The 13,120-nt window shown below is 36.3% G+C and overlaps 1 protein-coding gene across 1 annotated transcript in view; it reads right to left on the bottom strand.

Annotated features, from left to right (window-relative positions):
• The window catches only part of LOC145772158 (uncharacterized), a 37,900-nt gene extending 25,232 nt beyond the window's left edge, over positions 1–12,668 (bottom strand). Inside the window, exons 1-15 of the mRNA XM_082584001.1 lie at positions 12,535–12,668; positions 11,007–11,143; positions 9,917–10,062; positions 9,469–9,596; positions 8,870–8,971; positions 8,017–8,100; positions 6,249–6,427; positions 5,143–5,281; positions 4,684–4,821; positions 4,124–4,246; positions 2,074–2,295; positions 1,337–1,378; positions 1,045–1,098; positions 703–759; positions 44–97 (exon numbers count right to left, since the gene is read on the bottom strand). Coding sequence (XP_082440127.1) covers positions 44–97; positions 703–759; positions 1,045–1,098; positions 1,337–1,378; positions 2,074–2,295; positions 4,124–4,246; positions 4,684–4,821; positions 5,143–5,281; positions 6,249–6,427; positions 8,017–8,100; positions 8,870–8,971; positions 9,469–9,596; positions 9,917–10,062; positions 11,007–11,143; positions 12,535–12,640 — 1,711 coding nt within the window. The 5' untranslated portion in view covers positions 12,641–12,668. The remainder of the gene's footprint in view (positions 1–43; positions 98–702; positions 760–1,044; positions 1,099–1,336; positions 1,379–2,073; positions 2,296–4,123; positions 4,247–4,683; positions 4,822–5,142; positions 5,282–6,248; positions 6,428–8,016; positions 8,101–8,869; positions 8,972–9,468; positions 9,597–9,916; positions 10,063–11,006; positions 11,144–12,534) is intronic.
• Between the last annotated feature and the right edge of the window lie 452 nt (positions 12,669–13,120).

Here is a 13,120-nt window from a genome sequence, read left to right as displayed (position 1 = left end):
AATGTAGGAAGGGAGACTAAGTTTATTACGTTGCAATACGTACCTGCAGTCGTTGCACTTTCTGTGGTGGTGCTTGTTTTTGTGACTGAGGTAGTTTCTGCAAAACAAAGATTTCAATGGATATCAAAGGAATGCAAGAAATGGGTATTTCCAATGGCTATTTGTCCGTTGCGTCACGCAAGAGATCTGGGAGCAGCCGATATGTTTAAAGAAGTAGCCTACGGCAATTATTATCACATAGCAATAACGAAGTTAGAAAGAATTTTTTTAAAAGGCGAAGGAACCCGTTGGTGGGCAAACGTCGTCCAACATAAATCATAATTGGTTTTATAACCTAATGATAGTATTGAAACATCATATTTGTGGAAATCAAGAAAAGATTCGGATAGCCGATTGCACTCCTTCCTTCTCCCCCACCCCCTGGCTAGTGGCTACGTCCGTGTTACAGAACAGCATTTGAGATAGTTGCTCATTGTTTCTGATGGGTAAGCTACAGATCATACTTTGAGTTATGACGGAAAACCTTTACAAGAAACTCATTTGGCGCGATTTGCATTTGGTACTCCACCTGCAGATTTAAGCTTTAAATCCTTTGCGGTAGCCTGCACGTGCGTATCAAGCTCATGAACGATAATAAAGTATTCTAGCCTACAAGTAATAACTGGGAGCGATCTCAACAAGTCGAGCGATCTTGAAACACACCTTCTAGAATTGTTGTAGATTCCGCATCTGCAGTTGTTTCTTCATGGACGTCCGGATCTGAAAATCGTTGAAAGATACCAGTTAGTAGGTGCTTCGAGCTGAGCAGAAAAGTTACGCTACAGAATTTCCATCAATACGTTGAATACTGCTTGAAAGTACAGTATTTGTTTAGACTAAATAAGGAGTTAAAAGACTGGACCAAGCAATTTTCATTTATACTAAAGCGTCCTAGTGTATTAATTTTATCAATTTTCGATAAATGCATGCAAATACAAATGTAAAATCAAAAATATTAAGTAAAGTTGGATTGATGAAAACGTAGGCTAATAAAAGAAAGCTTACCGATTTCTTCTTCGGCTGTTGTGACATAATCATAAAACTCAGTGGTTTCTTCAACTAAAACTCAAAAAAAAATAAAGAAGATATGAATAGGCTACTCAATATAGCTGCAGCTGAAAATAGGGTGAAAGTTGTTCGATCAATTTAACTGTGTTGCTACACAATTGTGAAGCAACTAACAAGCGTAGCTGATAGCCTAAACCAATAACAATTATCCTATCAACCACAAGCAAATCCAATTAAGCTATTTGCTGACCATCAAGTTTATTAATACCAAACATGAGCTTGTACTCACCTGCGCCCTCAGTAGTGGAGCTTACTGTGGTTGGTGTCAAGTCTGCGAGATGCATAAACATGTCACAAGAGAGGCGGTGTGCTGTTCACTCTTTGGCACTATTACACTACTCTCTGTGGTACCATTAAACCCAAAAGCACTAGATATCAATAATTCAATATGGTGAAATTTGTAGGCCTACTACTGCAACATCCAGGGCCGGCACGTCCATTCGTTAAAGTAGACAGTCGCCTAGGGCACAGCTTTTATGGGGGCAAGGAGCTTGCTTTTTAATTTACCAGTTTCATGACTTCAAATTATATATATTCTTCTAACAGCCTAAAGATGTTTTTGTTTTTCAAATATTGTCGCAGGGATACTTTAAAACCATACAAATAATCTCTCTGATAAACACAGATCCGATCAAACAGAGGTCAAGCAGAGGAATTCCATTAGTTTCGTTTAGAAGAGGAGTTTTCACTTTTACTTTATAATTACAAGTTATTCGTTTACAGTTAAAAGGAAAAAGTCTCCAGAAATTTGAAATTGTAGCAAAACACTAGAAACCAAGAAACCAACCAGAGACATGGACGGCAATGAATTGAGCCGTGAATTAACTGCAATAGCTAAACTATTTCCAAAATTTATCACACCTGTGAAGATGTGCTGTTCTTTCTGGTCCAGTAAATTTTTTAAACTTTGAGTGTGCAACCGCAGCAACAAAGTCATTTGTAATAAACAGTAGCAAAGTCACCAACCTTCTGTGCAATCTCCAATAAACAAATTTTTATATTGTCGACTTCCTACAACCTCATCTCCAGTCTCAGGATCAACACAATAACAGAATTCATAATCGCATTGTTTCTTTATAAACTTTCCATCACTTGCACAATCAGGAAGAGACGGGCCAATGGGGGAGTTCGGGTCTCCTCTCTTTATTTGCAAATAAGCTTCGTATTGTAGCTGGCATGTCGTTAAAACTAAATGAAAGACGATGATATCAGCAATGCTATTGAACATTTGCAACTTTGAAATTTAACATTAGCATAACTAAAATAGCCTAAGCCATGGCCACCTGGAGATGTGGCCTGATTTGTCACATTTTGCAGATTTTGATTACAGCTACTGCTAGTGCTTGACTGACATTTTTTGAGATGTTTTTACTTTTTGCGGTTTCCTAATGACATAAAACTTTTTTGTTGCCTTGGGGAAGCAGTAGAAAATGAGAAAAAGTAAGTTGAAAAACACAAAATGAGACTGTTATTGAAAATTAACAGTCTGACTAAAATCTTCGAAATCAAACTTTCTTTGTTTTTCAACATGTGAGGATGTTAAAACGGTACCAGGTCAATTGGTCGAAAGACAATTGGTCGACAGTCATTTGGTCGACAGACCATTGGTCGACAGGACGTTTGGTCGACATACATTTGGTCGACAAGACATTTGGTCGACAGGACATTTGGTCGACAGGACATTTGGTCGACAGACATTTGGTCGACAGACATTTGGTCGACAGGACGTTTGGTCGACAGACAATTGGTCGACAGACAATTGGTCGACAAGATATTTCGTCGACAGGACATTTGGTCGACAGAACGATTCATTTTAGGGTTAGGGTTAACTAACCCTAACCTAACCCTAACCCTAACTCTAGCCCTAGCCCTAGCCCTAGCCCTAGCCCTAGCCCTAACCCTAACCCTAACCTAACCTAACCCTAACCCTAACCCTAACCTAACCCTAACCCTAACCCTAACCTAACCTAACCCTAACTCTAACTCAAATGTCCTGTCGACCAAATGTCTTGTCGACCAAATGTCTTGTCGACCAAATGTCCTGTCGACCACATGTCCTGTCGACCAAATGTCCTGTCGACCAAATGTCTGTCGACCAATTGTCTGTCGACCAAACGTCCTGTCGACCAAATGTCTATCGACCAAATGACTGTCGACCAAATGACTGTCGACCAATCGACCGGCCACCGTTAAAACCTATTGTGTCATCTGGGGAAAAGAATAAAGAAAGCGTAAAAATCTAAATTTTAGAAAAATTTATTTAAACGTTTGCCCAAAGTTAGAAAAACCTGGAAATTTCTGCAAAATGTGACAAATCAGGCCTTATCTTTAGGTGGCCATGCCTATAAGCGATAATTTTTCAATTTAATGAACAATCTGAATTGTGCTGATGAGTGAAAAACTTAAAATGTTTTTAATGTATTTTTGCTGTGGTGCTTATTAGAGTAGTTTTTAGCCTACTACGAAAACAGTATTTTACGTTACTTGCAAACAATCTTTCACTGGGAGTAATTGTGTTACATGTCATATGCATTCTGTTCTGAGGTTTAGAAAGAGGGTAAGAGATTATTGAAATAGCCTATTTTAAACTGATTGTTCTGCTTAGGTATCATGCACGTTATAACGTCCGCGTTTTGTCGTTTCTACCTTTTTCTAGACATCTGCTATGTTTGGCCTAGGTAGGCTATATTGTTTTGTTTTTTTTTCGCTATGAAGGTCAGAAATAAAATCAAACTGAAACTGAACTGAAATAGAAAAGATGAAAAATCTAGTGTAGCCTAAGTTTGATATGAAAACGTATAGAGCAACTTATCCCATCCGAGACAACTTAGCACGTTGCACAAAAACCAGTCTATTTTTGGTTTTTAAACACTGCTTCTTCGTGATTAGGCTATATAAAATAAAACCTCAATGAGCTTTGGCAATATATTGTAGTACAGAACACAACAACAACACGTTACCTCAACTTCATCGACATGAAATGTAGCAAATCACACTACATTATTTTTGATCTTACCTGATGAATCTGTTGTTTTTTCTACCACGCTCTCAGTAGGCTTCATAGTTGTAGTCAATTCCGTTCTTGTGGTAATCTCAAGTCCCACTGTGGTATCTGTCTCCGTAAATGTAGCCGCTCTTTCTGAAAATTAGGAAAATAGATCGCGTAAAGTACCACTTAGCCTACCTGGAAGCAACAAATAAACAGGAGTATGTTGAATTCAGCAGACGCATTTTGCCGGGAACCGAGGGCTATAAAGACCCTTGACTAAAGGATTATGCAACATTAAGTACTAACTTTTTACAAATTGCTTCAATTGCATTGGTGGCCAAATGTTTTCTTCCGCCTTTATGAACGTTTCTGTCAAAACTTCTAAGAAATAGGATATGTTTCTTCTTCATTATAGATATGAGCAATTTCGTGTGAAGTGGACAGTGAAAAAGTAAAAATTCTATAATTCCTGTCATTTTGATTTAAGCGCTATAAAAATACTCTCAGCTATGACAAATTTATCCAATGTGAACTGATGAACCGAACATATAAAGCCATGCAAGACCACCATTCATACACAAACATACCAGCACACATTTCAGGATCTTCGTCTGATCCGTTATCGCAATCCTGAGTGCCTTCGCACACTTTAGAGTCAGAAATGCAGTCTCCGGGTATGTCAGAACATAAGAAGTCTGATTCAGAGCAACCATAATCATAGTAATCTGAAAATTAAAATAATAAAATTAAAAAAAAAATAGAGCCGTTGGTGGGACGGGTCAATTTCAAACATAGCTGCTCTGATAGTCTTCTCTTGTAGTTCTAAAAGAAAAAGACTGGTTTCATGAAGGCGATAAACCATTATCAGTAAAGCGCTGTAGAATGATGAAAAAATACAATAATTGATCAATGAAACTAGTGACCAACATTTGCTACAATATTATCCAATAATTCGATAGGAGTTGATACATGATAGGCTACACTTGATACATGATGCATGATACAGATACACTGGTAGGGGAGCTTTCAATCACTAAAGAATGTACCGGTGGTGTTATCATATTCCGAGTAATTATTTTGGCTGTAATCATAATCATCAATCACGCAGGGATATGGAAGAAGCTTGATGTCATCGATTGCAACATCCGATTGCCAGTTGCCTCCTCTGATTGCACGAATTCCAACCTGTAGATATTTTGATTTACTTCAATTATCAGATATTGACTTAATGTACCGGTACCCAAATATTATTAGGGCAAGACAGACAATACACTTTAAATTTTTTTGTTTGTTTTTTCATATCTTTATCCTGCTTTGCGGGAAAGCGGACTTGAGCGCTATGCATCGGTGTACGCCTTCCAACGTACACCTGACCCACGCTGCAGCCGACGGCAATGTCTGTTTCCGGTTGTCTACTCTACTCATGACTTAAATTTGGTACTACCCATTACTCGAAATCGATCACTGAGTAGAGGCAATTATCGTAAAGTTTCTTGCCCAGAGAAACAACAGCAAATACGGGTGGCTGGAGTCGAACATGCAGGCTCTCAACTGCAAGCCCAACGAGCTAACCACTCGGCCACTGCTGCCGACAAAATTGTATCACATACTTGGAGATCTGTTTCAAAGGTGCCTAAAAGTGCACGAAAATGCACGCAATGGAATAAAAAGTAGGCTAGTAATCTACCAGAGGTGCATTATGTTGAAGTTTTCATTACAGTAATGCTGCTAAATCTCTCACTTTACAATATACGAATCGTTTAGTCTAGATGTCGGATTTTGGTTTAGTTTGTGTGAGGGAGTAAACCTATAAATACTGTATGTTGAAAGGTCTGTTATATTGTTAGTATCAAAGAATAGTCTCACAGAATATTGTTATGCGATCTTTACTTTCACTACACACATCTACTCTGCTTTGCAGTGCAACATATATGCAAAATGCATTTACTGTATAAAATTAGCTGCTTTAAAGGGCAGGCGATTTTTCTACTTTGTTAAATCACTGAAAACAGTCATGTAGGCTACTTGATAATATCTTCTCGAGTTCAACAATATATTTAGTGGATTAGTTTGTGAAAACATTGTCAAAACTAGTTTAGCGTAAAATGTGTAACAATTTGGCCAATTTCAATGCAAGACACTATTAACACACCCGGATCGCTTCTTCAGATCTATACATCGTCGCATTGATATTGAGCCACTTATCAGTTGCATTTTTTGCTGAGTAAATGAGGTAGCCGTCTCCACCATCAACAATTCGTATTAGCTCCAACGACCCGTGCTTACTGCCGTTGTTATGATACATCATTGATAAGCAATATTCTTCATGCTCTGATGCAAAAAATGAAAGAATGAAATGAATTACTGCCAGAACGACCGCTACCGTGTGAGACAATATCAGAACAAAACGTAGCAACTAACCGTCCGAGATTCTGAATCACACAAATAAAAAAACACAATAAAAACTTTTCAGACGTCTCAGATTTGGAAGACTTCAGTTTCTAAACGTTCGATTGTAGCTCTTTCAACGAGTTTTAATATGGCACTTATTAGGTCTTGGCATTATATTACACTGACTGTAACCCAATGTTTACATAGTTTAAACAAGAATTAATCACATCTAAAATAAAAATTTATTACCGTTTAACATTGATAAAATAATGTTTCATAAACAGTAATTGGCTTTTGTGGCCGTGTTCTAAATCCAAGCATGCTCTATACTAAGTATCTATACCCAATCAATTATTCACATACAGATCAAATCTTTAAAAGGGTTAGCCCAGTGGTTCCCAACCTTTTAGACCTTGCGGCACCCTATCAAAGAGATAAATAGTTTGCGGCACCCTGGCAAAGCTGGATCAATTCTATGAGGTTTCTGTATTTCAAATAACTGTATGAAATAACAGAGAATGAGTTGTAGCCTACAGTATAGCGCGCGCAAATAAATGTTGTTATTCAAAAGTCAGTGTGAAATTTGGGCTTGACTTCTTGCACAAAGTCCCTTAATATGTGGGGGCACATTCGATAAAGCCACTCGCATTTCTTCGTCGACTAAAGGAGTCGTTCTCGTTTTTTAAGTTCGTTACGTAAAATCCACTCTCACATAGGTAGGCTATGACGTGGAAAACTGCAGCAAAAGCACAATAGATTTCTTTCCAACTCAAGGATATTTGTTTTGAATTTTTATCCAGAAGTCGTGGAGAGGCATCTGCTTGTGCATAAGCTTAAAACTTCCATCGCTACGAATGTCAATTTATTCTTTTTTAAGATTCAAAACAATATGAGAGTCCAGTAAAACTGGATTTCTCAAATTCTTCGCAAAATAAAATCATGAAATCTGGCAATAATGATGCGTTTCAAACGTTTTTATGGAAAGAACAGCAACGAGTTAAAATCTCTTCCACGCTGTTTTTCCTGGGCGAGAAAACAAAGGCTTACCGCGGATTATCTACTTACCGCCAGCGACTTCCCACTAAGCGACCCTCCAGAAAGGAGCTGGGAATAACTGCGAGACGCGCAACTTAATACGCACTGAAACTCGGCCATAAATAAATAAATTCTGCACTTAACGGGTTAAAGTTAAAATAAAGAATGGGCCGCAGTATTGCAATATCTCGTGGCACCCTTGAGCATTGCAATTGGCACCCCAGGGTGCCGCGGCACCCCGGTTGGGAACCACTGGATCCACACGTTATTAGCATATTGATATATTGCATAACTTGGTTTTAGTGCAAAGAGTACTTTTTGTTGCTTTTCGGACACGCGAACAACGATAAATGAAATATGCGAATAACGTTTAATGCTATATTCGGATTATATTGTAAATATACTGAGACATCAGGAGCACAATTAGTGCTATTCTGGATGAAGCATTATGCAATACATTTACTCACTCCTGTTACAAAACTTTCATTCCTCACCATTTAACACTATCTCTGGTGAAATAAGCACCGCCGTATCTCCTTCCGCCTTTTTAGACGCTTCTATATAAGCATATCTTCCTGCTAAATATACAAACAAAATACAAATTTAATACACATTTCCAATAGATCTCCACACTGTATATATGCGTCTTAAGATGTTAAAAAACGTCTAAAAACACGGCGGAGGCTTACAGGCTACAATTACCACATGACAGTTAATTGTTCCGAAACACATCAGAGTTTTAACGCCAACCCCAAACCATCTCCTAATATTGCAAAGTCATTTGTCGCTCCCTGACGTCATAATGTCCTAAAACGCCCTACTTGCCAATTTTGGGGCCTAACAGGTAGCTTCAATTTGAAACTAGAAACAAATTTGGCAACAGCAGTATAGCCTACTTTAACAACATTTGTTTTGTTACCATGAGAATAAAAGCAAAAGAAGATATCGAAAGGATAGTCTAAAGAATAGAAGTAAAACTTTAGCACTGGACACGAATTTAGTTTTAAAACCTTTGCTGATCCATAAGTATCCTAGTATCTGCATATTCGGCTCGACATATTTTAACCTAATAAATACGCATTTCATCTACTTTGCTCTTAAAAATCATAAATTTATTGAACACAAAAAAAGAAAAACAAAGGACACTGGTTAATAACACAGTAAATTTGGCAAGCTTTTTTGCACATCTACCCGATGTACATAATTATCCTAATCAGATGATCCGACTTATCTCCTATGGTTTGGGATTTAGGAATCTTATGCTATAAAACGTTTTAATAAGTGTTTAATCGATTTTAGTTTTGTATGAAGTGTTAGTGAGTGGTCACTCGATTCAGCAAAACTCACATCCATTGGAATCCTGCGATGGACCTGTGTTATCTGATGGAGTGGAGTCGCGTCTGAATTGAAAGTTCATCTGATCAAAGTCATTCTCAACCTGGGTCCAACCTAAAATAATCAGCATTTTATAACCTTACGCTCTGTCGGTCAACTATTTGGTTCTTACCTGTTTAATTTTCAGAGAATTTCACGAAAGCTTACTTGCATTGTCGAGGTAATTTATTATAGGCAACATTCATATGCCTGTCAAAGCAACACTAAAAAGTTAAACGCTTTTACTTCAAAACAGTGCATCATCAAGAAACAATAGCCTATACTAGTTATTCAAATCACGCAACAAAGTATTCAGTGGAGGTAGAAGTAAGTTATACACGACATAGTATTGTACTGTATAAATGTTATAACCCAAAACCTTTTGGTCTCAGAAAGGTAAAGCTTCAAATTAAAATTATTACTATGCACACAATAAAATACAAAATATAATGTAATACACTGCTAGTCATTGCTGTGGCACAAGCATAGAACCAGTGCAACAAACAATTTCGCTAACTACAACGTTATCTTGCTGATTGTACAAACTGTTAGCCTATTTTAGAACAAAATACCTGGACACAAAGCAATCGGGCCATCAAAGGAGCAGTTAAAAGTAGGTGGAAGATCGCTGACATTGAGAGCATACCATGATATAACAAAGCCTTCGCTGGGGGTGACTTCATCTGAGTGAAATGTAACCCTGCAATAGAGCAAAAACAATGGCAGATTTGAAATAAGCATCAAAATTTATGGTAAACATTACTTGGCGTTTACCAAAATTTTGCTTTGTAGAAAATTAATAATTACATGATAATCATAATAGAAATCAGTCGAGATGAAGGTAAATTTAAGTACAGAGTGTATTATGTCTCATAATCAACATACAAATGAGCTCGATGCACATTGCACAGTCTACTGACGGCTACATGCACCTAGTGACAAATGTGTTAAACAGCAATAACTGATATCTAACACCAGAAATTTGTGTATATTGTAAATTATCACTATAAAAACACTGACGTGAGTTTGTTTTCTTGTGTTGTTTCTAGTGGTACAGCGTTGCTATCACAATATTGAACTCCATTTTCTTCACTGACATCTTTTCTTGGAAAAATCAATAAATAGTCATAGCAACCTTTCTCAAGATTGATGAAAGTTGACTGATACTAAACAGAAGTAAAAAACATAAAATAAGTTATTGGTTGGCTTTTAAAATTATGATCTAAGTCTAAAACTAATTGCGTGTCTCACTTTCAATTAAAAAAAAAAAAAAACGAGCAGCGCACTTGAAGAAAAAAGAATATCAATAGGCCTATAGGCTAACATTTAAAGCCTTAGAATATTCTGTCTGCATAAGCAGTAAATTGGTTAAATTAGCACTGAAAAAACGTTTTAGTATCAGACTAAAACAGTTTGTTTGCATTTACGTTTATAAAATAGACTATAAAGCCTACTGTAAATTGTATTATTTTGATGCAGTTTCTTTTGAAAAAAGAAACCATTCCTTGTAGGATTGCATAGTTTTGTTAATGAATTCATTGTGAAGATTCATTAATGCCACCGTGCACAGAACGACTAGCCTAAATGATCATAATACTAATAAAGTTATAACATTATTATTAGCCTATTATAAAATCCGACTAGCGACTCAACAAAAGTAGTGATATCATGCATGCAGCTTATCAAATGTAATTGTAATTTGGACCAAAATGTTTAAATTATAGTTAAACAACACCAAAAAGTCTCAATTACAATTACATAAAAAATGTGTAGGTAATTACATTATATTACAATTGTAATTGATCCAATTCTGGACAGTGCTTGTTTTAGCGATAGCCTACTTGATGAATGGAATAATTTTCAGGCAATTCTACAACACAAACTTCAATCTGTCGATCTCGGTGATCTGGCCTGCGTCAAGTCTCTCCAAATATGCAAACTGCCAACATGAAGCTTTCAAAAAATCTTTCTCAGTCCAAAAAAATCTCGTAGGGCTAGACAACCCATCAAAACTACAACAAGGAAAACTTGTGGTGAACTGTTAATTGTTATCAGCTTGTTCTACACTCCTGTACAACCTGCGATGACAATCGATTCAACAAAAACTTACAGCGACGACGAAGCCAGGTGCAACTTCAATTTCATATGTGCAATTCGTACCGACTGGTCCTTTTTCAGGAAAACCAGGGCTGGCTATCACTCCACTTCTTCCAGTAAAACTACCTCCGCAACTTCCGCGAACGTCAGCTGAAAGGAATAGTCCACACGTAAGTCGCAGTTTTTTTTTGTAATAAGCTAAGCTGGGCTACTTCGTACCTATCAAAATATTAAAACACAAAAGCAGTTTGTCGTAAAGTGAGAAGAAACGCCTATTCTCGATAATTCCTTACATCCTTTTATTCATTCATTTTTTGAAAAAGTGGTTAGTTGAAGCTATACATTCTCATCACTACCGGTACTACGAATAAGTTGTAGCCTATCTCCAAAAATAGATTTCCATTAAAATGTCATCTTTTTAAATATTGCACAAAAAAAAATTGTTAACATTTTCTGTATAATTTTCTCTGAGAATAAATATTTTGTCAGGCATGTGATTTTTTGTTCTTTCGCAAAAGTTTTCCTTCGTACATTTTTACAGGAATTCTCTGTGATCCAATAGTTAGCCTAAAAACAAAACAATTTTTTGTTGTTTAAATTGCATTGCATTTAATATTAAAACATAGCCTACTTTCATAACTCAAAGCTAAAGTAGGCCTGTTCAAGTGTCTATTAAAGGCGCACTACCTCAAACGTAGCCTAAAATAGGATTGGAACCCAACACACTTCAGAGTTAGATCAATTGCATAGTTTCAGGTTCAACTACAATACAATTACACGATCAAAATTTTTAATTACTTTACAATTGCATTGTTCTATAATTTTCAAGTTACAATTATAGCCCAATTGCAATTGCTTTCCAATGTAATCAATTGCACGTTTCAATTACAAAAACTAAATGTTTTAATCTTTGTGTTAATTCGTCATTGATGATTTTTACAGTTTAATTATATCGAAAACAGTAGAATTGCATTTGACAAAGAGTAAGTTGCAAAAATTGTCTGTTCCCTGTAACTTCCTTTTTGCAGTATAAAAATTTCAAGCTGTTGAAAAAAGTGTTTCTGCTGGGGCAGATTGATTGATTGATGATGTGTTGCAGTTATTGGTTGATGTTATTGCTGTTGTTGCAGTTGCAGTGTTGCATTGATTGGTTGAAGACGTTGCAGTTAGCCCGAAATGTAATTGAAATTTGGAACTAATTTTTGTTTAATCACAAATACACAACAACAAAAAGACTCAATTGCAATTATAATTACGATTACATGAAAGTGTATAATTAACAACATTCCATTAAAATTGTAATTTATCCAACTCTGGCATACTTGCAGCATTTTTGCAAGTTATCACATTTTCTTTGAAGATTGATGATTTACGTCATTCTACGCCAGCATAGCTGAAACGTATACTGTAATAAATCTAGTTGCTGTTAGTGCTTTAATGAACTCTCTATAAACATTTCAGAGAGCTAATTTACTTACAAAACAAGTGTGTTGTTTAAAACTCAAGTGGTTATTAGCCTAACCTATTTTTGTTTTACTTACGTTTGTCTGCTTTTTCATTTTGTCCAGATATCTTGCAAGGATATAACAATACTATGAATAGTCCAAATAACCAATATATTTTGCAATAAAAAAATAATTTATACATCGCATTTGCAGCTTTTTAGACCTCTAGCTCTAAACCAACAAGAAAAATTAGCCTGTACTTTTTTCGACAGTCCACTCAAAGAATTAATTATTTCTTCATAAAACATAACTGAGGACCATTGACAAATTGATGTCTACACAGATGTAGACATTTGCAACAAACTTCTTCAGAAATTTTAAGTTACAAAAACATGACTGTAACAAAATCAAAGACAAACTATTATTTTATAAAAAGGTGTTAAATAAATGGCAGAGTGTCAGCCAAACACACGCTCTGGCAACGGTTTATTCCATCGTCGTGTTTGTTTTTTAGTGATTTTGACAATGGGTTCGGTGCGCCTCTATTTCTAGTAAAGATAAATGACCATCACTTTACATGGTAGCATTGCACACGCTTCAGTGGCGTAGCCAAGAGGTTATAAACTATATCCTTGTTCAGATCTATGTGACGTTCCGGTAATTGAATCAATATAATGTTAAA

The sequence above is a fragment of the Aplidium turbinatum genome, chromosome 6, assembly GCF_918807975.1.
Source record: "Aplidium turbinatum chromosome 6, kaAplTurb1.1, whole genome shotgun sequence".
Taxonomy (NCBI): Eukaryota; Metazoa; Chordata; class Ascidiacea; order Aplousobranchia; family Polyclinidae; genus Aplidium; species Aplidium turbinatum.
Note: the sequence above shows the minus strand (reverse complement) of the source record. Positions and strands in the feature narration are given on the sequence as shown.